General features: G+C 49.6%; 1 protein-coding gene across 3 annotated transcripts; it reads right to left on the bottom strand.

Annotated features, from left to right (window-relative positions):
• Window positions 1-1,454: 1,454 nt before the first annotated feature.
• PRAG1 (PEAK1 related, kinase-activating pseudokinase 1) lies at window positions 1,455-24,820 on the bottom strand. 3 transcript variants are annotated; one of them, XM_077177201.1, is made up of 6 exons: window positions 24,689-24,820; window positions 21,379-21,771; window positions 18,432-20,251; window positions 10,068-10,225; window positions 6,071-6,804; window positions 1,455-2,778 (listed from the first exon to the last, which is right to left on the bottom strand). In XM_077177201.1, the coding sequence occupies exons 2-6, from the start codon at window positions 21,733-21,735 to the stop codon at window positions 1,741-1,743; spliced, it is 4,107 nt and encodes a 1,368-aa protein (XP_077033316.1). In that variant the 5' UTR covers window positions 21,736-21,771; window positions 24,689-24,820; the 3' UTR covers window positions 1,455-1,740. The 3 variants fall into 3 exon arrangements, with proteins under 3 accessions (XP_077033316.1, XP_077033315.1, XP_077033317.1); XM_077177200.1 differs by lacking the exon at window positions 24,689-24,820 and adding an exon at window positions 24,280-24,409; XM_077177202.1 differs by lacking the exon at window positions 24,689-24,820 and adding an exon at window positions 21,858-23,037.
• Between the last annotated feature and the right edge of the window lie 192 nt (window positions 24,821-25,012).

The raw sequence follows: 25,012 nt of genomic DNA, 5'->3' as shown, positions 1-25,012 counted from the left end.
GACAGTGGTTCCCAAGCCAGAAAGCTCCTGCTACCTGTACCAGAGGGAAGTGGACCCAAAAGTCAGATGCAAGAAAGCCAGTGTATAAAAAATTCCCAGCAGTCACAGTTGGAGCCATCCCACATTCTTCCAGCAGGCAGGGACGTGCACAGCCTCCTCCCTAAGGGGATCAGGGGAAATTAATTGCAAATGGGTGCCCAGCCAAGGAACTATCCCCTCCCATCAGCAGCAACCACAGCCAAACAGATTTAAAAAAAGAAAGATCCAGGTGAGAAGCCTGGAAAGGATTCACAGAAAGTACACAAAGTGTCAAGAAAACCTGGGGAATTAAAATTCCCCAGAAGACCAGGCTGTGTCTGAAGGTGAATCAAGGCTGGAGGAAGATGCTCATAAATGCCTCCCTCTTAGAGCTGGGAAGCTTAGCTAGTGACATCCTGTCTCAGTTAAGCTGATGCTGGGCTCTCTCCAAATGTCCCAAATTTACCGCTTCTCCAAGGGCTGCAGAACTGATGTCAGGAGCAGGGCACTCATCTCTGCCTCATGTTGGGGTGGAAAAGTAAAAGAAGCTTGCAACTGGTGAAAAATCTTTTTTTTTCCTCAGCAACACTGCCTCTCTCCCAAACTGAGTGCCTGCTCTATGTCTGGATGGAGGGAAAGGGGCTGAAGGGAGCCAAGCCAGTTTCTCCACCTTTCATTGTGCTGCTCCTGCCTCCATCTGTTGGAGAAACATGCTTGCAGTGCACCTAGCCCTATGCATTTCTAATTCAAACACCAGCAGCAATAAGACCCTGCCAGCCTGCAGTGGCCCAGCCTTTCACATGCCAGCTCATCTCACGATAAAGGAGTTAAATAAATGTTAGACAGAAGGGACAGGTGAATTACCAGGCAAAGGGAGGGAGCTGAAGGGATGTGGAAAGCAAAGCAACCTGGCCCTGGCTTTCCCCCCAAGGCCTTGGAGGTGAATTGGGGATTTTCCATTTCATTAGCTTTACAAGGGGTAATTCCCAGCATCATTCTCATGAACAGACCCCACCCTGAGCTCCCTCTCACCCCTTCCCATCCAACAGTGGTGCTCCACTACAGCTGCACCACTACGCAGGAAAGCCAGGCTGTATTAGTATCTAATTTAGTAACAGGCAGCTGATCCTGAACTGCCCACAGAGAAAAAAAGACCTGATACACAGAAACAAGCAGTAATTTTTGTTTTGAAAGGGAAAAGCAAAATGGATGCCAAAACTCCCAAAAGATGTGAATTTGAAAACTCCAGGCTCTCCCTTGCAAAGGAGCATTATGTGAACTACCCTTGCTCCTGAAGAGAATCAGCCACCCGCTCATCCCTGCTACCCACTCTAGAGTGTGGTGTTGTTCCCAGGCAAAAAGGCTCTGATGCTTTGGGAGAGGTGGGGATCACAGGACTGTCCCATAGGCCCAGAAATCAACTCAGTACAGTGAACTCATTAGAAACATGCACACATGCAGGCAGGAGTTTATTAGTCCACATTTACCATACCAAAAAACCAAAAATCCCCCAAAATAGGGGCAGGTTCCCAGTTCTGCCTGCTCACAAACTAACAGTGCTGGGGATACTAAACATGCCGTGTGCACTCTGACTGCAGTGCAGGCCAGGAGCTGAACATGCATTCGCAGCTGAGCTTCAAACCTCTCCCGTATGAAAGGGCTGTCTACCTTTAGCCACAAGGCAGTCAGGAGCCCTCAGCTGCCTCCGAGACACAGCCAAGGTCAGAGCAGCTGCAGCAGTTTTAATGTGTGCAAGAGGGAGGCTGGCTCAGCAGATGCTAAGTACTGGCAGCACAGCCAGTCCTCCAGTTCAACGCTCCGCTCCGTGTCCACGGCCCTCTCTGCAAACTTCATCATGAGCAGGGCACGCTTCATGTCCACCCAGTTCTGCAGCACCTGGCGCAGGGCGTCCTCGTGGCTCAGGGGCTGCTCCATGAGGTCTTTTCGGGGCCCCCAAAGCAGACACTGCAGCATCCGCTTGGCCTCGGTGATACGCACGCGCTTGATGGGATCTGCTTCCAGTAGTAGGTGGGCCAGCTGCTGGAGTCCCCGGGAGTAGATGGACAGGCTGGGCAGAGCAGGGAGGTCCTCAGGGCTGTACTCCTGCTCTCTGAGGTGCACCTTCTCCTCAAAGGGGTTGGGCTGGTGCAGCAGTTCATAGATGAGAATACCAGTCTGAAACTCATCAAACTTCTTGTACTGAGAAGCCGACACAATCTCCGGGGCCAGCCGGGCCTGGCTCTTCTTCAGCTTGGAGTCTCCAGTTCCAGTCTTCTGTTTAGCTTTCAAAAAATTGCTGATGATGAGGCGGGGCAAGTGTTTGTCATCTTTGGCTTTCACACAGCTCATGGGGGGCTTGCAGGGCACGAGCAGGAGGTTCTCCAGGCACAGGTCACGATGGATGATGCCATGCTCTTTGAGATGCTCCAAGCCGTTGCAGAGCTGGAGGAGCAGGAAGCAAACGCGGCGTTCATACAGCTCCGGCTTGGCTTGGTGCAGCATCACCGAGTCCCTCACGAAGTCGGCGGTGGTCTGGCTCGGCACCTCACGGGTGATGACCACCACGCAGTCGTGCTCGCTGGCACTGCGGGAGGGATGGAAGCCATCTCCAGACATGCTTTTCCCCACATCCGAGGCCAGCAGCATGCTGGAGGGGACGGAGGCCACAAAATGCCCACAGTCCTGCTGGATGTTGAAGTGAACTGGCACTGCAGGGCTGCAGTAGGAAGCAGCTACCTTGGACTCCTGGGTTTTACAAATCTGTGAAAAGACACCAAAAGAAAAGTCTCATCAGCCAGTGACAGAGACAGGGCAGAGACCAGAAGCTGAGAGGTGGGATGCTAAGCTGTGATTTGCAGATGCTCCAGAAGACAACAGGAGAAGCAAGATGTGCATTGAATCCTTAAGCACTTTAAATTATCTCCTAATCTGAGGATTGTTTTTGTCCTGCAACAGCCCAACCTTAGCCACCAGCTGTGTGGGTTGCATTTCTGGGCACGCTTCCTTTGCCAGGAACTGGAGGAAAGGAGGACAGTAGTCCTACCATGAATAACTTCTGAAGATTTTGTTTCACTGCCAACAGAAGCAACATATCTTTTACATCACAGATATCATTGAGATAAACTCCTCCAACCCAAGAGACATTCCTGAAGGGAGAAAAGCAAAGCTTGTGGCAGAAGACATGCTGTCTCCATCTCTGGAGATAGTTAACACTCCTGGATGAGGCCCCATTCAATGTGAGGTGACTGTGAACAATAGTGCTGTTCGTGGTGAGGGGGGGACAGAAGCCTCCAGCACTTTCTTCCCACCTAATCCTTCTCTGGTCCCAAGCCCTGGAGCCACTTTCACATCCTCCTCAACCATTCCACTTCTGTGTATCAGCAACTGCTCTCAAGCCCCTGATCAATGGCTGAGGGAAAACAGCAATAAGCTGTACTCCTCAGCACAAACAAAAAAACCCACCAAAGAGAAAATGGGAGCTTACAACAGGCCTAGAAAGAAGTCAAAGTGCAGCAAACTCTAGGGAGAAAAATGCATTTTATAATCTGGATTCTCTTTAACCTACATGACTTCTATCATCATTTTCTTCCCTATTTTAGCTTTATACTGCATTAGAGACTCAAAGCCAGGCTTATTATAAGAGTATCCATTAGCTTATGGGGCCTTCTGGCATTTCTATTGTACTTTTTTCCCCTTTATTTAGTGATGTGTTTATATGTCATCCACAGGAGTAAGCAACAGGCTGAAACTCAGCATAAAAGGTTTGAAAGCCTGGAGCGTGCCAGTGCCAGTCACAGCATGTGTGCAAAACCCGACGAGAAATCAATTTTGCCTCCCAGTTAAAGTATTCACAAGAATAGAGAGGAGCTGAAGAAAAGGGCTGCTTTTGTATTCCTCTAGCAAGGGTTTGAATCCAGGCATTTACAGATAATTCACTCAGATGAGACAGAACTGTAGAGATGGGGCATTTCAAATCCCTGTTGTCCTCTCTTTTCTAAACAAAAATACCCTGCCCTGGCTTATTTGTGGAAAGACGAGCTATGGAGAGACAGGCAGAATGCAGATGAATGCAGTGGGACCCAGGGTGACGCAGGAGGTCCCCAAATGCAGAGCAGGCCTTCCAGCCCTCTGGCTAACAAACCTGCTTGTTCCTCCTCCCAAAGGAAAGTCATGTAAGGCATAGGAAAAGGGGGGGAATTCCTGGCAAGAGAGAAGTCTCTGGAAGAATAACTACAGCCAGACGAATACAGGGAAATCTTCCCCATCCAGCCATTCTTCTTGATTTTGGCTGCACCAGAGGCATCCTCCCTGCTGAAAGCTCCAAGTAGGAGCCTGGACTGGCTTAGTCACACACCTCTAGTGGAGAAAGAAGCCAAGGCATGGAGCAGATCTTGGCTTAATTCCTCTAAAGCCATTTCCAAACTGTTTTATACATAGTCATGTCTGTCTGTGCACAGCTCAGACTCTGGCTTTTTTCTCAATAGGCTCCTTGGCTCAAGTCTGATCCTCTGCCCATTTTGAGCTCTCCAAGTCTAATATTAACTACAGGTCTATGATCTCTTTCATGTCAAAAAATCTATACCAGGAGCCAGGAGGGGCTCAGCCAATTGAATTGTTTCACAATTATTCGTTCCCTACTCTGGCTGCCAAAGGGATGGTGGCACACAGGAATCGTATCTATGCACATGGATAAACACACACACAACATCACTATGCTGGCACAGAGCATGGCCTTGTTGCAGTGGCGTTGACTTTGTTAAACTGCTCTGCAGTGTACCTAGGGCACAGAGTAAGCCCACTTCACACACAGGGACACAAGTGCAGTCCTGTCAGGAGGCTGAAATGTGCTGTCTCTGCCTTGGCAGGAATTCATGCACTGCAGCCACAGAGCTGAGTTACTGAACCCCACCTAGCACAGTAGGCAAAAGCAAAGCTGTGGGTGTGCCACAGGGAACTGCAGATTGAAAAGGAGCACAACAGTTCTTAGGCTTCAGGAAGAAAGTTGTGATAGATTTAGGTGTAACACACAAGAAAAGCTGTGGCTCTGAGTGCTGGACTAAGGGTATTGGTGCAAGATCTCATCTAATTCGATTCTGGTTACTTACAGACCCCCTGTTGGGTTGGCTGTACTTCCTTTAGGATATGAACTGGCTTTTAAGCTACCACTTAACTAGAACATCCCTTAGGGATGTATTAAAACATTCTAAAACAACCCTTAGAGTTCACAATGGTGGGAAGTATTCAGCAGAGATTTTTTTTTCCTTCTTTAATGCATCTCTGACAGTGCTTTTTTGGGAATTACTTTAGGCTTTGAAAACAACCTGAGGAATAAGCAGCAGCGAGATGTCCCCACTGTTAAGTCAGAAGGGAAATTAAAATCTCTGTATTCAAGTAGTAACATTGATGAAGAACCCAAAATCCACAGGATGTCCATGGAACTGGTTGGATAAGCTTACTTATCCAGGTTTCAAAGAGCTGAACTATTGCACCTCAAGTTTCCATTTCAAAACATGTATTCCATGGAGTTACAGGAAAATATTTCAGACCTGACCTTACACAGCGTGTCTGGGTCAGCCTCGCATTGTTTAATTGGGATCTGCAATATCTTATTGTCTGTAGTTTCAAGATCATATAAGCACTCAGTATCTGGGTCAGAGCTTCCACTTAAAAGGCAGGCAGAGGCAAAAACGCTGTCTTTTGAGCAGCCTTTCATCAGTTTGTGTCATCAGAGGCGAATGCCTCTGAGTTTACAGCAGAGTATTTGCACAAAGATGTTTCCAGAGAGAGAAAATGGTTGGGTTTCAGATCCCTTCAGCAATAAGCTAAATCTGACTGGCATTTGTTACAATGAAAACTCCTTCTCCAAATTAACCTTTGCAAGCAGTAAAGGGAAAGGGGCAATTTTGGAAGGGGTTTTGCTTGCCTAACTTCACCTGTGAGAAATACAAGCAGAGAAAATAAGTCACTGTATGAGACGCCATGTGCTGCTAGTGCACACATCTCCACCTAGAAGATGGAGATAGGCCTGTACACCTCCTGGCTGTGGACTTACCTTCACAGCATAGGTCGTAGAAGGGTCCTTGGAGCAAGTGGCACAGTAATAAATGGCGTCCCCCGAGTCACAGCAGGGCTTGTTGCACGTCAGCTTGAAGAGGGACCAGTTGTTCTCGCTGAAGTGCAGCTCGTTCTTCTGCTCCCGCATGAAGCAGTCCTCGCACTTGGCGACCAGGCGGCGCAGGGACTCAGCGTACAGCGCCCCCAGCTTGCTGTACACCCCCTCCTTGCTGTCCATGTTGCTCAGGAGGTTGTGGAGGCTGGAGGCCGAGGACACCTGGCTGGACACGCTGAGCTGTGAGGAGGAGAGGGACTGGAGGGTTCTGCTGGGCCCGCAAGCCCCTGTGCTCTTGGCAGTGCTGGAGCCCCAGTAGCTGTTTCCTTTGGAGCTCTTCTCCAGGGACTCGGAGGAGGAGAAGGCACCAGGGCAGCCCCACAGGCGGGCTGGGTGGATGAAGGGAGGCTCCTCTCGGAGGCACATATTGCTCTCAGAATGGCTGACATTCAGCCTGGGGTTGGCAGCACCAGTTGCTTTGCCCGAAGATGCCTGTCCCCCAAAAAAGCCATCGGGAGAAGACACAGTTCTGATCACTGTCTTCTTCTGGGGCAGAGGGGGTGGGCAGCTGGGAGCAGAGGAGGGACCATCCTCAGTGGAGACAGAAAGGAAAGGGACAGAGGGAAACACTTGGCTCTCAGCTGGAGGAGGCGAGTGGTTCGGCTCAGATGAGTGTCCTAGGAGATAGCAACACACAAGAAGATGCCGTGAGTGGGCCTTGCAGGCTGAGAGCACAGGTTCTTCTCCATATCCCTGCCACCCCCAGGGCCCTGGCTGGGAAGAAAAGCAGCAAGCCAAGTTACATCTGAATCCAGTCCACAGTCTTCAGCTATTCACAACTGCAAAGTTTCACTGGAGGGGTTAGGGATTTAATCCAGTTTAATAGAGCAGGTTTGCAAAGCAGGCTGCAACCAGCCATCCAGAGAAATGCGCTTCCCCACCCTTGAAACCACTCCCCTATGAACTGCATATACAGTAGTAAAAAGGTAGTAGAGGGTAAATATTTAAGCCGTGATGTCATCCATTGGGAGGTAAGAATGAAGCACTTGATACAAGGACAATTTTTTAACACAGCCTCTCTCACCTGGGAGCTGCCACCCAGTGCTTCAGCAGCAGGGCATGATAAGGAGAGAGTGACTCATGGCACACAGCTCCAGCCCTCTGGCTGTACGGGAGCACTCCAAGCACATCGAACCTTTCTCTCTGCTTCACACTGGCGAAGGGTTGCTGAGCAAGCCTGGGATTTTAGCAATTTCCATTTTGCTGAAAAAAATCTGGCCTTCCCCCCACGGCCTGTTTCCCAGCTTATTTTTTGCTCAGAGGGCAGGCTGGCCCCACTACCCCAAGCAGCTCCACATGCCAAGTGCACATGGATTGGGTTGGGATGGCTGGCTCATTTGGGGCAGCCATAGGAGCTGCTTTCCTACCTGAGCCAGAATGGAGATGCGTAATACATTTACATGCCATGAAAGAAGTGGGACATTTAAAAAAAGGACAGAAAGGTGATCTGACATTGAAATAAAGAGCAATAATTTCAGGTCATAGAGAAAGAACACATGAGGAGTAGAGGGGAAATTAAAAGAAGAGAGACAATAATTCAAGGGAATTTGTCTATGCCACTTGAATGAGAAACGGGACTCTGCTAACAACTCATATGCAAGTGTAAACCTTGAAAGGTGGGGTTTTGCTCCAAGCCAATAGCAAATAGTTTAGCAGACAGCAGGATCTATTGCTTTCTTTAAATCCATCTTCCAAAGCTGCAGAGTGGTAGCAGACAATCCTTCCTCCTCACAAAGCTGTTGCTGAGGGTTCAGCTGCCAGCAGGCACTTCCTCATAGCAGCTTTCTGCCTGCTCCAGAGGAATGCCCTGGGGCACTTTCCGTGTCAGCCCGCAGAAGGCACTTGTCTCCTCATAGCCCAAGTGACTCACCAGCAATCACGAACAAGCTCCAAGTGCAGGAGCTCAGGTCCCTGAGCTCCCAGCCTGTCCTGGCGTGTCACTTGCAGGTTTGCACCAGCTGTGCTAGAGCAGCAATCCCTGTTAGCTGCTCCACCACCTGAGACCACATGAGGTGAGGGCAGATCCCCTGGTTCTCAGCTACCAGTGGATGCTGGCACCACCTGGCCCTATCCCTCCTCACCAGACTGTGGTAGCACTGGTCAATTCCCATTTGTCTCCTCCAGTGCCAAGGCCCTCTGTGTGCACCTCCCGTAATCTATCCAATCACACAAACATCACTGAGAGATACCTCAGGAATGAGCAGCACTGATTTCAGCTTCTGCAGGTTTGTCTCCCATGCAAAGCTGTTTCAACAGCCCATTTCTGTGCTCAGAAACAGCTCTGTAGAAAACATGAATCAGCACACGTCTCTTTTGCCCTAGTGCCTGGGTGCTAAGCTATCTGACTCCTGTTGGACCCTTGCCCCAGGTGTGTGCCTGCATTGTACACCCAGTTGCCCAGCAAGTGACTGGTCTCCAGTTTCAGCTAAGAAATACCTGCCTTAACAATTGAGATTCATGTCCCAAGCTTTAGAGAAAACCCACATCATACTCTAATGGGTCCACAGGAAAGATTCTATTAAAACCCTGTCAAAAGCCACAGGCAGGGATCATTCAGCATGGCACCTCATGCCACTTCCATCCACTGGGCTTTAACAGAGGATAGAGCCAAGAGAAATTCTTCAGTGTGCAGTCCATGAGTACCTCACCAGAGGCATCTCTGCCAGGACGTGCAGCTGAATCCCTGTTTCAAGAGACAAGATTTACTTGAGAGAGTCTTAGGAAACAAACGTCAGCACTGGAATCTTTGGCAACCGGTGCACATGCCTAGCCACAAATGCCAAACTGCTCTTAAGTTTTTTTTATATGCTCCTGGGCTCTGCCCCAAGCAGAGGGTAATGAATTAACCTCTTTCACAACTCTCCTAACAGTGCTCTGCACCTTCAGCATGGAGGCCTTCTGCGTGTCAAGGGCTTAAAAGCTCCCCTCCACTTCATATTTTAACATCTGACATAGCCAATTAATTTGAGCTCACCTCACTCAGTGACTGACTGCACAGCTTCTTGCTTGCATCAGCAAGACAAGCTGCATTTGAGTGTTCATTTAAAAACTCATCTTCCCCATGATGAGTTTAAACAGTTGCTTCTGTTAGTGAAGGCAGAGAAATCCTCTTGTTCCTATCATTTTTGACAGCAAAATGCTTCTGTGCCTAGCAAGTAAAGATCCAACACATGTGAGTTTTTCTTACCCCTGTACAATTTCCTGGCAAGGTCTCACTCTCAGACTCCCAAGTTAGTGGTGGAAAAACGGAGTTTCCAGAGCTCTGGCTCTTAATTTTATTGCTGCACATTGTTGCTCTTGGAAAGACAGAACTTCCACTACATGAAGGCTGCTCTTGCTAAGGAAATACTTTCTGAGCTGCTGAACACGTTAGTGCATGTCTAAGTTACACACTGATGAAAAAAAGTGACTTCATAGTAAGTATTTTTTAATCTCAGTTAAACGAGTGCAGGCAGATTTTTCCCCTTAAGAAATAACTGGGAACACAATGAGAGGGAGAGATCATGTCTAGCACAAAACTCCTTCTGGTACTCCTCAAATCTATGTAGGACTTTCTATAGCAGGGCTTCTTGTGACAATGTGAAATGCATGAAGCACAATCAGGATTGTTTCTATATGGAGATTTTATCTAGACAAGAGGAGATCTACAGGGTGAATGATATTGGCACGTGCTGAATGAAAAAGTCTGTGATGTTGGTCTGACTCTGCCACATTCATCTAGAGTGCATTAAGAGGCAGAAGGGTAGGAGAAGTGGGAAGATGAAGAGTCACTGGGGGAGCTGGGGGCTGGACCCTCATGACCCCTGCCCCGAGGATGCTGTCCCATGGGCAGTGGGTCCCAGGTACAATGCCACCTCTCCCACAGGCAGTGGTCACTTACTGCCATCGCTGCCGGTCTGCGTGTCCGAGTCGAGGCTGTCGCTGGAGCCGGCCGTGAAGCTGACGTGGGCACTCCTGAAGGGTGGGCTGAGGCTCTCTGCAGAGCTGTTGCTGACTCTCTCCAACTCAGTGTTACTTGGGTTCATTTTCAGAGCGTGCCTAGAGAGAGTGAAAGAGAAGTCAGGAGACAGATGGCAAAAGGATATCCTGCCTGCACTTTTGCATGGAGATTCAAGCTGAGAGCAGCCTTAGTTTGGTCTCTGCCTATCCACACACTGCACCTATTCCACACCTATTCCTCCTCCAAGCAACCTGGGCGCAGTGCCGGCCAGAGCCGTGCTGGCTGCTGCCCTGGCTGTGCTGTGCTCAGCGTGGCTGAAGGCAGATGCAGAGAGAGCCCCGTTTTTTTTATTATCACACCAAACTACCTCATTCCTGTGCACTTTTCTTCTTTCTCCAGTACCTGGGGAATTGCATCCCACAGACTCTGAGCAGGTTATAGGCTTGCAGTCCCCAAGCCAAACTAGCTGTACTTGATCAGAGAGGGAAAGCCAGTGAGCCAAGAGCATTCAGCTGAAGTCTGCACCTCCTTCACCTAGAACATGTGAGGTCCTGGACCACATCCTATTTTGGCCACTGCCGCTCAGAAGTGGGGACCCACCAGTGTTTGCCTTCAACAAAGTTCTCAAGGGAAGGAAGTAGCATCACTGCTGCCATTTTACAGAAGGCAAGTTGAGGCTGGGTGTGTGAACCCCATTCCTGCATGACAGAGGCAGGAGGTAGCAGAAGAGTCCATCCTCTCCAACCATGCATCACAGTTAACAGCCAACACCTTATAAAAGAAGAACCATTTCTGCAGAAAACATAAGTTTGCCAAACTCAGAACCTACCAAACAGTTTTTAATGTAAGACCTGCAGTTTTCCATGCAGCTTCCACCTAAAAAATAAATAAACTAACCATAAACTGGGCTTATAACCTGCTAGGTCATGGTTTCAGTGACCAGTTTAGGCAAGCAGGATTTTTTGCTAAGATAAACAATTTCCCCTGCATTTTCTTCATGTTTCTGCCTTGGAAAACAACAGAAACTGTTGAAATCAGGCAGCACAGAAGAACATAAACACTCTTAGCATCAGTACAGTTCCCACTCCGTCAGCCAGAACACAAAGGTTATCAGCCCACATTTTTTAAGCAAAACTGCCAATCTGCTGATAAAATTCAACACATTGATTAAGAATGTAAAAAGGTTAGGAGCAGACTTGTACAGAAGTAAAAGGACTTCCACCAGCTATCTTGCTGGAAGGTATCCGGTGTTTCCTAATCAGATGGCTGAATGGCTGCTGAGAAAGACAAACAAAGACATGCACGACCGTTTTCTTGTGGCACCCTGGTCACATGCATGGGACCCCTCCTCATCCAAAACTCCCAAGCACAGCAGACACAGACTTTTATTTGAAGATTGAGAAATGTTTCATTCCCAATCCAGACAAAGCACTTACTCTTGTGTCCACACCACCACATGGAGAGCAGAGTGTATGAGAAGCCCGGAAGAAACTTCTGCCAGACTTCCTCATTTGCCTGAGCAGCCTTGGTCTAAAAATACTCAAGGGCTGATGAAAATAAGGCTGTAAAAACCAGTTCAGGTATGCTTCAGGAGAGACATTGATCTTCCACCAGTGATGAATTTATCACAGCAAGTCTCTTGGGGACAATTTACAAAACTTCACAATGAACCACACAGGTCACAGTTTAAAAAATGAGAGAGGGAGAAAGAGAGAAAGAGAGACAGACAGAGAGTTTAAGGGGTTTAGGTCTGTTATGGCTAATGCTGTTGAAAGCAACGAACTGCACTTAAATATTTTTTTTTTTTTTACTATAAAGATGCAGCTTTATCCTATAACTTTCTCCGATGTTTAACATTAAGTAATTTGGGTGGAAAAAACACAAGGGTGCACACCCATGCCAGTACACTGTCTGACCCAGCAAGAATCAAAGAGGCATTTGAATCCATCAGAAAAAAGATTTAGCAAAATATCTGGTCTTGATTCACATAGATGAGATGCTTTCTAACACATTCCTTCCCCCAGCCCCCCCGAAACCTTGGTGCATTTCTGTTTCTTTCCCATCACTAAACACAAACTCACGGAGCTGCCTTACCATTCCCGCACTCAGGGAGAGAGGAGACTTTGCTCGGCGCGGTCCAAGGTCCGCCGTGCCCAGCCACACCTATTCCTCCTCCAAGCAACCTGGGCGCAGCGCCGGCCAGAGCCGTGCTGGCTGCTGCCCTGGCTGTGCTGTGCTCAGCGTGGCTGAAGGCAGATGCAGAGAGAGCCCCGTTTCCTCCCCGCACCGCCGTGACTGATGCAAAGCGCAGTTCCTGAATAGGCGCACCGAAATAGAAATTGTTTGCCGCTTAAACGACATCCTGCTCTTGTTTCAGATGTTACAGCCTGGCCAGCTAATACCTCTGGAATTACCTCTGCCCCACATCTCCCTCTTTTCCTATGAGCAGCTTGTGCAGGGTGCAGCCTGCACAATCAAATACCGCCCACTCCACCGAAGAATTACTACCAAAAACTTGCTAGGGTCAAACTCTCCCATTTCAGTAAAATTCCACCCCAAGAGCTGAACAGCTCATTGCTGCAACAGCCTGTGGGAGCCTGATTTACTGCTACCCTAAACATCCCCTGCTTTGCTAGTATTCCTTCCACCTCACCTGAGCGCAAGGGCACAGGTGGCTATTTTCTGTCTTGCCCTTTTCACTAAAGGATATTGGAAATCATCAAAGGGTGTTGGAAATAAAGAGCACAACCCATCTTAAACCCAAAGAAAACACTGGGTTTGTGCCCTGCACCACTGACTTGTAAACATCTGTGGGCTACACTCCTCTTCAGAAAAATGTAACAGTAGTTAATTTACATCAATTTAAAAATGCCTGCTCAGCACCTAAAACATAACCAGCAACTTCAGGAGCAGCACCAGAGCTGTCATTGTGTGCCTGTGCATAAAGAACAGATCACCAGAGTCAGCTCTCCCAATCTAATAACCTAAACCCACAGGATTTCACAGATTTTCAGCTCTCCAACTATTCTGGTAGCTTAAAATACACTTCAATTACTCAACATCCTCTATGCAATAGCCTGGCATATTCAGGCAACCCTTCCAATTCCCTATTTCCAAGCTTTCCCATCATGAACAATTTCATCCAGCTGACTTTCCACATGATTCTCACAGTCCTGCCTAAAACAATTCAAGATTGAAAAGAGTGGTCTTGTAAAAAAAGCACACCAAAACAAAACAACAAACCCATAGTCTGGAGTTCCCTTAACACTGAAAAGGGACCTGGCTCGTTTCCCTTGTCTCAGGTTGCACCTCTGGCCAGGGTTTGCTTCATCTTTCCTGTATCTCAGTTTGACCAGTAGCCATGTGTATAAATTCACATTTCTCCACAGATTAGGGTCCCACCTAATGCTGCTGCATCACCAACTGCATGCTTTGCACTTCTCAGAGAGACAGTGGAGATGGGCCCCAAAGCATGGCTCCCCTAACTGCAGAAGACCCACATGCCTTGGGATATTGCCCCAGGAATCCCTGGACTTTGGACATACCTTCCTCTTGAATTTCCTGACTGAGATTTGACACGGAGATCTGGTTACTTCCCACAAGTGCAACGGGCAGGTTTTGAGAGCAGGAGGCCCCTCAGACAGAAAAGCTGCCAGGCTCCTGCTGGCTCCCTTCCCACAGCCATCCCACGGGCAGCCTGTTGGCAGCACGGGAGGATGTGCAAGGCACCTCTGCCCTGCACAGAGCCACTGTCACTCTGCAGTGCCATCACAGGGGTCTCCCAGCCTTGCTGTGCCAGCAGGAGGAGGACACTCCTCCTCAGCACAGATGACAGGACTGAACAGATAACAGAGAAGCTGAGCTTTATAAATCATGTGACAGAGCAACGAGGAGAGGAGAACAGAGAACACACAGAGATCACCACACAGCAAACTGCACTCCAGGAGGTGTTTGGTGATAATGTCAACAAGACACCCCCTCCCAGTATAAAATAATGGAACTAATGCACAGAAGAGAGAAAAGCCAGACTTGCATTACAGCATCAAACACAACATATGGCTAGGCATAATTATTACACAAGAGGAAGCACCATTGTACCATATGCTTGTCTATCATGAAACGTGAATAATTATATCTTCCTCCTCTTGCCACTTGCTGTTTCTTCCAGCATCTTCCCCTGGTTGCAGAGGGAAATTAAAACCCAGCATACAGGAGCTTACAACATTTGAAGCTTAGATTTGTAGTTATCCTTCTGCTATCAGCTGGCAAATGTTGAGAAACCAAAACTGAGGTAAGGAAAAGAAAGGATTTTGAAGAACTCCTAGCTTTGTTCAGAGCGATACGCTGCTCCTCCCTGTACTAGAGGGTTTTTATGTAGCCAAGATTAAGTTGAAACAAGGGTTTGGAGTCTGGAGATGCACATGAAAATTCAGATAGGATACAGAATTAAGATGGTAGGTGAGTCAAAAATTCAATCACTGCATACTCTAATGTGGTAAAGAAGGTAAAGAATCTAATTTCCATTTTCAACCTGTGCTTTAAGTGGTAAGACAGGAAACACACAGAAGAGTGAATGACTTGAATTTTAAAAGAAACAAACTCCTAAAAGATAAGCTGATAGATGACAACGTTTTAAGCCAGTGTGTTTTGTCACTGGGGTACACCCTGACACTGAGCTCCAAGGAGAAATGGGTGCCTCAGGAACAGTAAGAAAAGAGGAATATCCTGCCTCAGATACAGCTGCTGCTCCGTCACAGACTGATTCCTGGCAAGAAAATACAGCACAACCCCACCAGCCAGCACCACCTCCCCAGCAAGGAACAAACCTGGCTCTTTTCCTGGCGATCCCATTCCCAACACCTGGCTCCTCTCCTGTGATCCAATTCCCAGCATTGCAGCTTTTCTGTAACACTCCTGCGCTCTGCTCCCTCCGGCAGCAAGCAGCACCGGAACAGGCAATCCTGGCACTCCTCAGGCTCTTTCTCCCTGGCTGTGTTCAGCAGTGACAGGTGTGGGGAAGTGCTGTGCTGCACCTTTGCTACCCCATGCCAGCGCACTCAGCAAATTTCAGAAGCTTTCTTTTGCCTTTTGAAGGTGGCACTAATTGTGATGAAAGCGGCTCAAGATGCAAAACAGCATCACTGTTTTCTTTCTTTAAGAGGCACACGAAATAAATTAGCCATCAAGGTTCTGGAGGCTAGAAGAAACCACGAGGATTATTTAAGCCTGATCCTCTGCATAAGAGAGACATAAATTTCAGCAAAGATTCATTCCTTGTGCCAAGAAACCGAAGGCCATACTAGTGCATTTTACACCAAAGAGCCTTTAAATCATCACTGCACGTACATGTCCTGAGGATCCTATTTTCCCTGGTGAGCTCCTTCCCTAGTCAACTACCTTCCCAGCTTTTGGAAGAAGATCAGCCACCATCTTCCCTTTTCAGCCTTTTCCCCCTTGTAATTATACTTATTTATCATTCTGTTTCTTATCTTTCTTATTTCTTATCTGTTATTCTAGACCAAGCAAACATCAAATATCTATTATCTTTCAAACAAGCAGAAAAAGAGGATTGTACGAAGAAACAGTTGCAAGAGATCCAGAATAGCTTTATATAGGACCAAAAGCAGGCACATATTAATTATTTTCCTTTTCTTGTGACAACTTTTAAACCCCCCTGAAATTGCTCCTTCTGCCATCCTAAGAGACAACTTACTTCCAAACCAGAGCTTCCTCAGTCTCTGGAAGGAATGAACCCTTTAAAAAAATTTTCCCTTTTAATTGTTAAAGCCAAGATGAACAAAACAAGATCTACAGACTCACTTTTTCTTTCTCTGCTTTATAACTATTCAAACACACATGCAAGTTTTCCTTAAAATAAGCCATTGATTTTCATTGGGAAAGTCAAACAGGCAAACTTAATTTTTCAGCATGAAATCAAATGCCTTGCTGCAGCTTGAGATCTAGAAGGAAAAAGGACAGTTGCATGCCTTTCCTGCAGCTGAGATGAACCCTGATCTGCTAAGCCCCCAGTCCAAAGCCTGTGCCACAACCAGGTCTACACTGGCTTCACCTCCATCCTCCAAAGGAGTTTTTGCAGCTGAGCCACCAGGGAATGTCCTGGGCTGAGGTGCTCTGTGTGGGGAGTACATAAGCCTAACAGAAGAATCAGTGGCTCTTCCATCAGGGACAATGTTCATAGGCTGCCTGGCACTGGGAGAGCCTGGATGTGCCTCAGAATCATCTTTGTGATTCTGGTTCTTCAGGTATTTGGCTGCAGCCCAGGATGAACAGAGGGGATGTTCCTCTAGCACCAGGCCATGGCCTGAAGCTGCAACAACACCCAGGGTGACACAATGCCACCATGGTGATTTTAGCAGCTGTGCATGCAGCTATCCCTCCCACCACCCTGGCTCCTGCATTGACACGCTCACAGCAGCCCCTGCTTTGCTTGAGACTAAAACCAAGCACCCTCAAAGCAAAGAAACAAAGCAGGGCTTGCAAAACCTGAGTCTGATCAGATCATTCCTTACTGCTCCTCAGCTGGCTGGGCTCCCTGGGCTCCAGCTTCCATAGCTGGAGGCAGGACTAAGCTCTTTTGAGTAAGGTGCCCCAGGGCTCAGCTACAGGCATCAAGGCCCTGGGGAGACAAATACCTGTAGCACAACCTGCCCTGCAGCCACAGGGGGTAACCAACACCTACCTCAACCACCTGGCGAGTTTGCAGCTCTGCCAGAGATCCCAGTCATGGATGCCACGTGTTCCCTCACCTCAGTTTCCCTGCCTGCTTTCACACAGGCTTTCTAGCACACAGATGCTTTCATCAGGATGACTCAACAGCAATTGTTAGAACTGGCACAGCCCAATTGCATCAGGAGCATGAAATAGCCCCTCAAAGGGGCAGAAAATGCTCCACACTCCTCTAGTGTCATAACACCACACAGAGGACAAGAGCAAATATATCTGTGTGCTCATTTGCTTGTGGATCTTTTGTTTCCTCTGACTCCAGCAGGCATGTGGCATCACAGCAGGAAGCCCAGCATTAAGGAGAACTAAAGCCACTTGTTCATCTCTTCCCTTCCCTTGAGAAACCTCATTTGTTCACCTCTTGGCCAATTTAAAACACTAGTTCCCTGGGTTAGCCAATCCCACAACATGTGGAAAATTCACAGTCTCAACCTGTAAGTCAGTGATGCCTACACATAAGCTTGACCATGGACCCCAAGGCCAAGTTCTCCTCCAAACACCCATCCCTTCTTCTCTTGACTTTTAAATCAAGGAGCTGGAGTCAAATCAGTTTGAATCTGTTTGAACTGCAATGCACAGTTTCAGGTAGCAAAACTGCCACACACAATAAAGCAAATATGGGACACCTGCAAAAGGAGAAAGTCCTTCCCTGGTATATTCAGACAACATAATTAATGGAGAGAAAAACACATTTTCTTCCCCCATTTGACCTTTGTTTTATTTATTTTTTCCCTTTTTTCCCCTTTTTTTTTTTTGGTTATTTTTTTGTTTGGTGATGCACACAGCTGCAGATACTAAATGCACACTAAGTATTGTAAGCCCGAGGTTTTTTTTAATTGCTTAGTAGGGCTATTTCCTTCCCAGATGAACAGCTCTCCCTCCCTCACTCACTTTTGTTTGGGGCCTGCAGTAGCCCTGCCTGCAAACCTGACTTGCAGGAAAGCGGAGAGGAGAAGGTTGCCTGAAGCCAGGTGGCTCCCACACATAACAAGCCCACGTCGGGCAAGCTCCAATTACCTGCTTGCAGGCAAGGAGCCCTCCCTGGGAAACTGCAGCTTTGAGAGTTCACCTTGAAAGCAGAAAGTCATTAGAGCCAAACTGAAAATGTTGATTTTGGAGGTCCTTGTTATTAGCATCAAGAAAAGTTGCCCAGTCCCACCTACAAGAGAAGATTGCAACCAGGTTTTCTATGCTATTCAACATAAAAGGAACTGCCAAGATAGAATGAAGCTGACCTGGGAAACACCAGCCATCCCAAGCACAGACCTTTTTCTCACTTGAATATTGGGACTTAAGGCCATATCTTGCAGCCCTGGAGGGCTTTTACAAGTGCACGTGACATTCAGACCAAGACTTGCAAAGATCAGACAGCTTTTCAGAGTAAAAAGACAAATAGCTTTTCAGCTGTGCAGTCACTCCCCATGCTCCTGAAAGCCCACCTTTGAACAGAAAAGGAGGAAAAAAGAATGGGAAGCACCTCCCAGTCAATGAACTCCTGCAGCAACGCTCCCAATTGCAAAGGGTTAACAGACCACCATGCACACACTCACGGGGCTGTACCTAGACTGCTTTTTCGGCGGCGGTGGCGGCGGTGCAAACTCCACACCATTGCTCTTGTCTTTAGGGAAATCAAAGGAGAAAGAAGAAGATTTGATCATTCCAGTCTGGCTCTCCAGTATCGGGCAGTCATCCACAAAGTCGGCACCAGCTCTTCCACTCTCAGCTCCTCCTGTCCATGGGTGGTTTGAGACCTCCTGCTCCTCCTCCTGCTCCTCCTCCTCCTCTATTCGGCCCTGCTTGGTCCATGTTGGGTTATAGTATTTCTGCCTCCTGTCATAGGATGAGCCTGCCAGGCCTCTACTGGACTCCTCCACAGATACCCCATTCCCATGAGTGCAGGGGGAAGGGGTCACCCCAAAGGCACCTGTATCAGTACAGCTCCTTGGCAGCAGCTGAGCACCAGCTCCATCATGGCTGTTGTCATCACCAAACCTTCCCACGTGGGAGCTGACTGGGGGCACACGGCTCCCCTCACTGCCTGGCTGGCTGTTTTTGGACATCTTTGGGGGGATGGCTGGACTCTCAGTAAGTGAGGTCTTGACAGGAGCTGCCAGATGAAATCTTGTGCTGTTTTCACATCCAGATGCTTGAAAAATCTGTCCAGACTCAATAGCAGGTGATGAAGTCCCAAAATCAGGGTGGGAAGTGGGGCTGATACATGGCCACTGCACTCCTACTGCTGAGTCAGGGCTGCTGAGGAATATTGTCTTGTGATCATCCTCAGTGTGTGCTGTCATTATAGTTATCTTTGCTGCCACCTGGCCAGTGGAGTCCTGGTGCTCCTTCTCACCTCCCACAGCCCAGCCACCATCCCTCCACAACCCATCAGCTTTCTCCTTGGCAGCGCCGTGGGCCAGCTTCTCTGCTTTTACCTGGCTGCCAACAGCCTTCAGCTGTGCCTTCCTCCTCTTGGTGCTCTCAGCATAGATGGGATCACCATGGGCTGGCTCGGTGAGGCGAGGGCGCTGTGGCTCCACCAGAGCCTGCTGAGGGATGCTTGAGCCCTCAGTGACAGATGGCTCCCCAGGGAGAGGTAACTCCTCATCCTCCTGGGACAAAGCAAGGGCAGCCGCCTTGCAGCTCCCCGTAGCCTCAGGGAGGGTGGCAGGCTCAGTGTGGAGAGCCAGGTTTTTCCTGTCTGAACACAGGGCATAGGGAAGAGGATCACTCTGGTCTTTTGTGATGCAGAAGGCCACGTTCACAGCTCTGTGCTCCTCTTCCCTGAACTTGACTGCCCGGCCACTTGGCCTTGGAATCTCGGGAGCATCCCGCTGCCTCCACCCGCTGGGAGTGTGACTCTCCTTCTCACACTGTGCAGCCTTTTCCTCTGTGCAACAGGGCTCCCATGGGACAGGGTGCTCTTTGTGACAGTTTGTGATTGAACAGTACTCGCCCCCTTCGCTTTCCAAGACAGAGGAGATGTGACCACAGTCATGCCCTGAAGGGAGTGCCGCTCCTTCTCTGGCTTGGGAAGAAGTGTTTCTGCTGGAATTAGTGGTGCTTCTGTCCCCCAAGGCAGATGGATTAGGGCAGGGGACCTGATGAGGCAGGGCAAACTTGTCTTTAGCTCTGTCCTCCTGCTTGCCCACCTCACCCACAAGTACCAGGCTGTGGATGGAGACGTTTCTCTCCACTCGACTCTCCAGGCCACGCAGACCCACCATGGAGTAGCTGGGAGGACAGCAAGACAAGCAGTCGCTGGGCTGGTTGTGAAGGAAAGGTTTTCTCACACCACCATTGCCAAAATTGTCAAGGCAGATGCGCTGTGCATCTCCTGATTTCAGCAGGAGTTGCTTGCCGGAAATCACACCCCAACTGGCCTGCGTGGGTCAAAGAGACAAATTCCTTGTCAGAACATGCATATGCAAAAGGAAAGACAAATAAAATGTAAGCAAACCCACAAACTGCAAAAACAAAAGCCCAGCTCTGCAGAACAGCACTCTGGAATTCACCATCAATTTTGCTGTGCTCACCTCACCACTAATTTCCACAAAGCTTTCCAGGTAAAACTACACTTGTCGTATTTTGTGGACGATTTGTAATCCTTGCATTACCAACAATGGCAATGCACTGGAATAAGACATTCTCCTTTCTCTTCCTATGGGTTTGCTGCCAGAAACATGTCCAACCTGTCATCCTGTCTGTGAATCACTGTGCAATTAAAGATTCAGAGGGCGAAGGAATATTTGCGCCTCTCTCTGCTTATTTTCATTTCACACTGCTCCAGAGTGTGTGACTCCAGAACACAGACACAGACTATCATGGGTTATCCTGGGATAGCAGCCTAGCCATGCTCAGAAGTAGGGACTGGGGGGGCACAGATCAAACACCACCAACAATGGCAGGTCCCACTCGTGTGCCCTTCACCCCTTAGGGGAAAAGAAAGGGACAGCAGTGAGAGGCTAAGAGAGCTGGTGAGCCCTGACTGTGCTCTGGGGCATGGGGAAATAGGAGCACACCTATGCCACAGGCAGTGGGGAAGCAGCCTGTGCGTCACTCTGCTGAGGCACTGCTGGTATCAACTGGTCAGGGTGAGGAGCTGCACCCACAGGGCATTACTGCTCTGGCAAAGATTGGTAGGAAGGAGTAGGAAGGCAGGGCACTTTCTTCCTCACCCACAAAGACCACGGATCCAGTCAGCACTGACTGCAACCAGACAAGACATCTTTTCAGTAAAACTACCCACAAAAATAACCCGCATCCTCATTTTAAAACCGGAAGTTCCTAAACAAACAATGTATTTTTAAGCTCCTCTGCACATGGCTTGTGAGCAACAGCTCGTTCAGCTTCACCCAAAGATACACTGAGAAACCAATATATGCCTTAAAATCCTGAGTCAAGACCAGAAGGAAAAACAAAGGGAAGGAAGCGTTTGTAACAGATATTCCTAGCACTCTGAGGATAGGTAAGTAACGGGAAGTCATGCTTTGACTGGATTAATCATTACCTGTGACAGATCTGCATTCATATTCACATCCGCCCACGCGTCAGAAACATCCGAGTTTATCATTGTTGGCTTCACAGCAATTGTTGGCTTTGAGAAGGGGGAAGTAGTTATACCTTCGTCTTCCAACACGAGGCTCTCGGGCTTGGTCCTAGCTCCATCCGGGAGCACGCCACAAGCTCCCACGTCTGGGGGTGTTTGCAGCCGATGGGAACTCTTCGGGTTGAAGCAGTTTTTGCAGGAGCCGGGCTTCCAAACGTGTTCCACAAAGTCACTGCACGCAGACATCTTCAAATCCTCGTGGGTCAGACTGAGAGCCCACTGCATCTTCTGCACTGCCCTCCACTGTTCATTTTGCATTTGCTCCCGAGCCACTCGAAAGGATCACCTAGTCATCTGGAAAAGCACAACACTGTCTGATTAGCTTGATTATGCCCTCAGACTGGAAGATTTTTAATAGGATGGGTGATAATTACACTTACTCTGCATTCATCACAAAGGCATATTGTTTACAAGGCTTTTTTCACAGCTTAGCTAAAGCCCACACAATCACTTGAAAAGTCTCAACTTCTAAGCATAGCTCCGTAATAGAGAAGACATCAAGAGAGCAGCATTCCTATGTGATTTAATTCCCTGCTTAATCAGCATGTAAAACCAGCCTCATGCAAGGTTTAGATCAAGGGTAAAGAAAAGGGGTCTTGGAAATAGCTGTTCACAGCCCCACAAGCAGAGCCAGTCAGGAAAAATTTCTTCTCCAAAGTGGCATCCTCTGGAAAATAAAAAGGCCTGGAGACACAAGGACCAGAATCAGAGACTGTGTAACCAAGGGGACCAGCAACAACCTTCCTTCACCCAGAAGCACCACTGTGATTACTGCCGTGGTACACAAAGGCTTCTCTCCCACCCAGTGAAAGGCAATCAGCAGGGCTGGGGCTGGCACTGATTTGAGCAAGTGTCTGGCAGAATGCTCTTATCTCGTTTGCCAAGAGCCACAAATAACAGTGTCAGCTCGCTGAAACGATTCATTGTCTGCAAGGGGAGAAACGTTTTGCTCTTGGATTACTTACAGACAAGGATTCCTTCCCATCTTCCTTCCCCAGGAGGGAAATGCCCCAGGAACAAGACATTCCTGCTGCATTCCTGTGTCCCTGTCCCTGCCACCCCCCTCCCGGCCAGGTCTGATTGCACTCTAGCCAGTAGAACTAAACCTGGAACTAAGAACTTTGGAGATACTTCCAAGGAGGACTCCCGCAAAGCCCAGCGGATTGGGAAAGAAGATCAAACAGAGAATGCAGCCGGCTGCTGAGGGTGTCAGGACACACAATTTCTCCACGTGGCTACAGAGCCTTCCTCATCTAACCAAGTTTAGGTCATCATCCCCTGGCCAACTGATCCCCAGGCAAACTGAGGTCCCTTTCCTGAGGGTCTCCAAGTGAACAGGCACTTTTACACTCCAATCCTGGAGGCACATGAACGAAATTTACCAGTCTGATCCTTAAGCACTTCCTCCACATAGGCATAGTGGAACACCACCAGAGCTATGGACACTTTTGCAATTGCATGCACCCCTAAACCAGCTTGCACTGCAGTAAAGATTCTTGCCTCTGGGCACAGAGATGCCCTGTCCAGCCCCTCTAACAGCCACCCACACTACATGGCATAAAGAAAGACAACTAATAAGAGCCTGGGTGGGACAAAGTGAAGGGGAAAAGAGCCACTGACCCACAAGCATCTCCGAATTCAAGTGGCACCTATGGGAAGGGTGTCTTTGATCGGCTAAACCATTAGCACCTGCAGACTTCTGTCTGGCAGGCAAATAAATTAGGATCTGCTTCTTGAAAAAGCAGGGAAAAAAGGGAATATCACTGGGATTCAGATTGCCGTGTGTCTCTTTTTAGGGAAGACACTGTTTAAGACAGGCTTTTTCATGGACTTCATTGAGTCTGAATTAACCAAAGGGCAGCGAATCACTCTCAGGCATATTCCATCACCTTCAATGAGGTTAATGGTATTTGCAGGGAAAACAGCTTTAAAAATATATTATCCTTTGTTTCCTTTTAGATCTAGCACGCAATGTCCAGCATCACCCGAAGTTGAACAAGTGTCCTGATGAGAGCCAGCAAATTAAAAAGAAAAATCAGAGGGAGGGAAGCAGGCACCGAAGCCAGAAAAAACTCTTCACTTCTGGTTTAATATTCGGCGCTGCCAAATGCCTGTTAAAGACCAGGGTTTCCCTGTCTCCAGCCGTCATTTCTCGCTGCCCAGATCCCGGGGCGGGCCCGTGTCCGCACGCCGGCTGGGCACCAGGGATCCACCCGCACCAACCCACGCGGCGCCGCGCGGGGAAACAGCCCGGGATCGGCGAGAGATAAGGGACCGAAAGCCAGGACCTGGGTCTGTCCCCGGGCAAGCCGAAAGCCAGGACCAGGGTCTGAGGCATTCCCGAAGCCCCCGCGCGTCCCGGGGCACCGGCGAGGACCCGATGTACCGGCTACCTGTTCCCTAGGATAGAGGTTCCGGGCTGCGGCGCAAGGATGCTCCGGCGCAAAGAAAAGCCCCAAGCCCCCAGCCCAAGGAGCTCTGGCTGCCAGACGGACCCTCCGGGAGCCGGGCGCCAACCAGGACCGGGAAAAGTTTACCGGGCAGAGCCCGCCGGGGCTCCCGGGGTGGGCGGCGATGCCGGTCGGGACCGGAGCGCGCCCCGAGCCGGCTACAGACCCCCGAGCCGGCTACAGACCCCCACCCCGGCCCTCCGCTCGCATGCTCGGTGGGCAGCGGCACAGCCCCACCGCCGCGGGCAGCCCCGCCCCGGCCCCGAGTGGCGGCGCCGGGGTCCCTCCCAGCCCGGCTTTGTCCCGGGAGGCGGAGGCCCGGTGCCCGCCCCGGCAGCAGCTCCCCGCTCACCAGGCTCCCGCGGCGGCGGCCAGCTCCGCTCGGCTCCGCGCCGCGCCCGCCACGGCCGCCGCCGCCACCGGAGAGTGGCGAGCGGGGCCCCGCGTGGGCCGGGGGGCAGCGGCCGCCCCGCCCCGTCCCGCCCCGGTCCCGCCCCTCGGGCACGGCGTGGGCACGGCCCGGGCGGGAGCGGCGCCCCCCGCGCCTCCCCGCTCCGCACAAAGCGCTCTGCCCGCGCCCCGGCAGGCGTACGCGGCTCGCAGCCGCATCCCCATCCCCGCTGCACCCCCGCCCCGGCAGCGCTCCCGCAGACCGGCTCTGCCTCAGGGACATCCCGGCGGGCATCCGCCCCCGGGCCATGCAGACACCCACACACCCAGCAGCCCCGCGCCGATCCCATAGGGTCCTACCACGAACCCACCTCGCACCCCCGACACCAGCCTTGAAGACGGTAATGATCCAGCTGGAGGGCACTGGGAGCCAGAGAGTTCAGAGGGTTCACTCATCTTCACCCATCAGCTTTCCAGACAACGACATGGTGAAGTTCGTCTCGAAGGGATGCCGTGGAAGGGAGAGAAGTTTGCCGTAACTGAAATCAGGATTTGACCTCACTGTGCAAAAACTGCAGACAGCATCTCAGGAAAATATCGAACCTCTGCTGGTGTGGGAGACTGGGCTTCATTAAAAGGGAACAGGATGAGATTTTGTTCACTGTAGTGTCTGAGCTATGCTTTAGGGCAGGCTG

Source organism: Agelaius phoeniceus, chromosome 4 (assembly GCF_051311805.1).
Source record: "Agelaius phoeniceus isolate bAgePho1 chromosome 4, bAgePho1.hap1, whole genome shotgun sequence".
NCBI lineage: Eukaryota > Metazoa > Chordata > Aves > Passeriformes > Icteridae > Agelaius > Agelaius phoeniceus.
This window is presented reverse-complemented; position numbering and strand designations above follow the sequence as displayed.

Excerpts from the sequence above, each read along its gene's own strand:
- PRAG1 (XM_077177201.1), bottom strand. The coding sequence starts at position 21,735 with ATGCAAAATGAACAGTGGAGGGCAGTGCAGAAGATGCAGTGGGCTCTC. Across the intron at positions 10,226-18,431 it reads CCGCCGAAAAAGCAGTCTAG|GCACGCTCTGAAAATGAACC; the intron begins GTACAGCCCCGT and ends CACTCTCTCTAG. Across the intron at positions 2,779-6,070 it reads CTACGACCTATGCTGTGAAG|ATTTGTAAAACCCAGGAGTC; the intron begins GTAAGTCCACAG and ends GTCTTTTCACAG.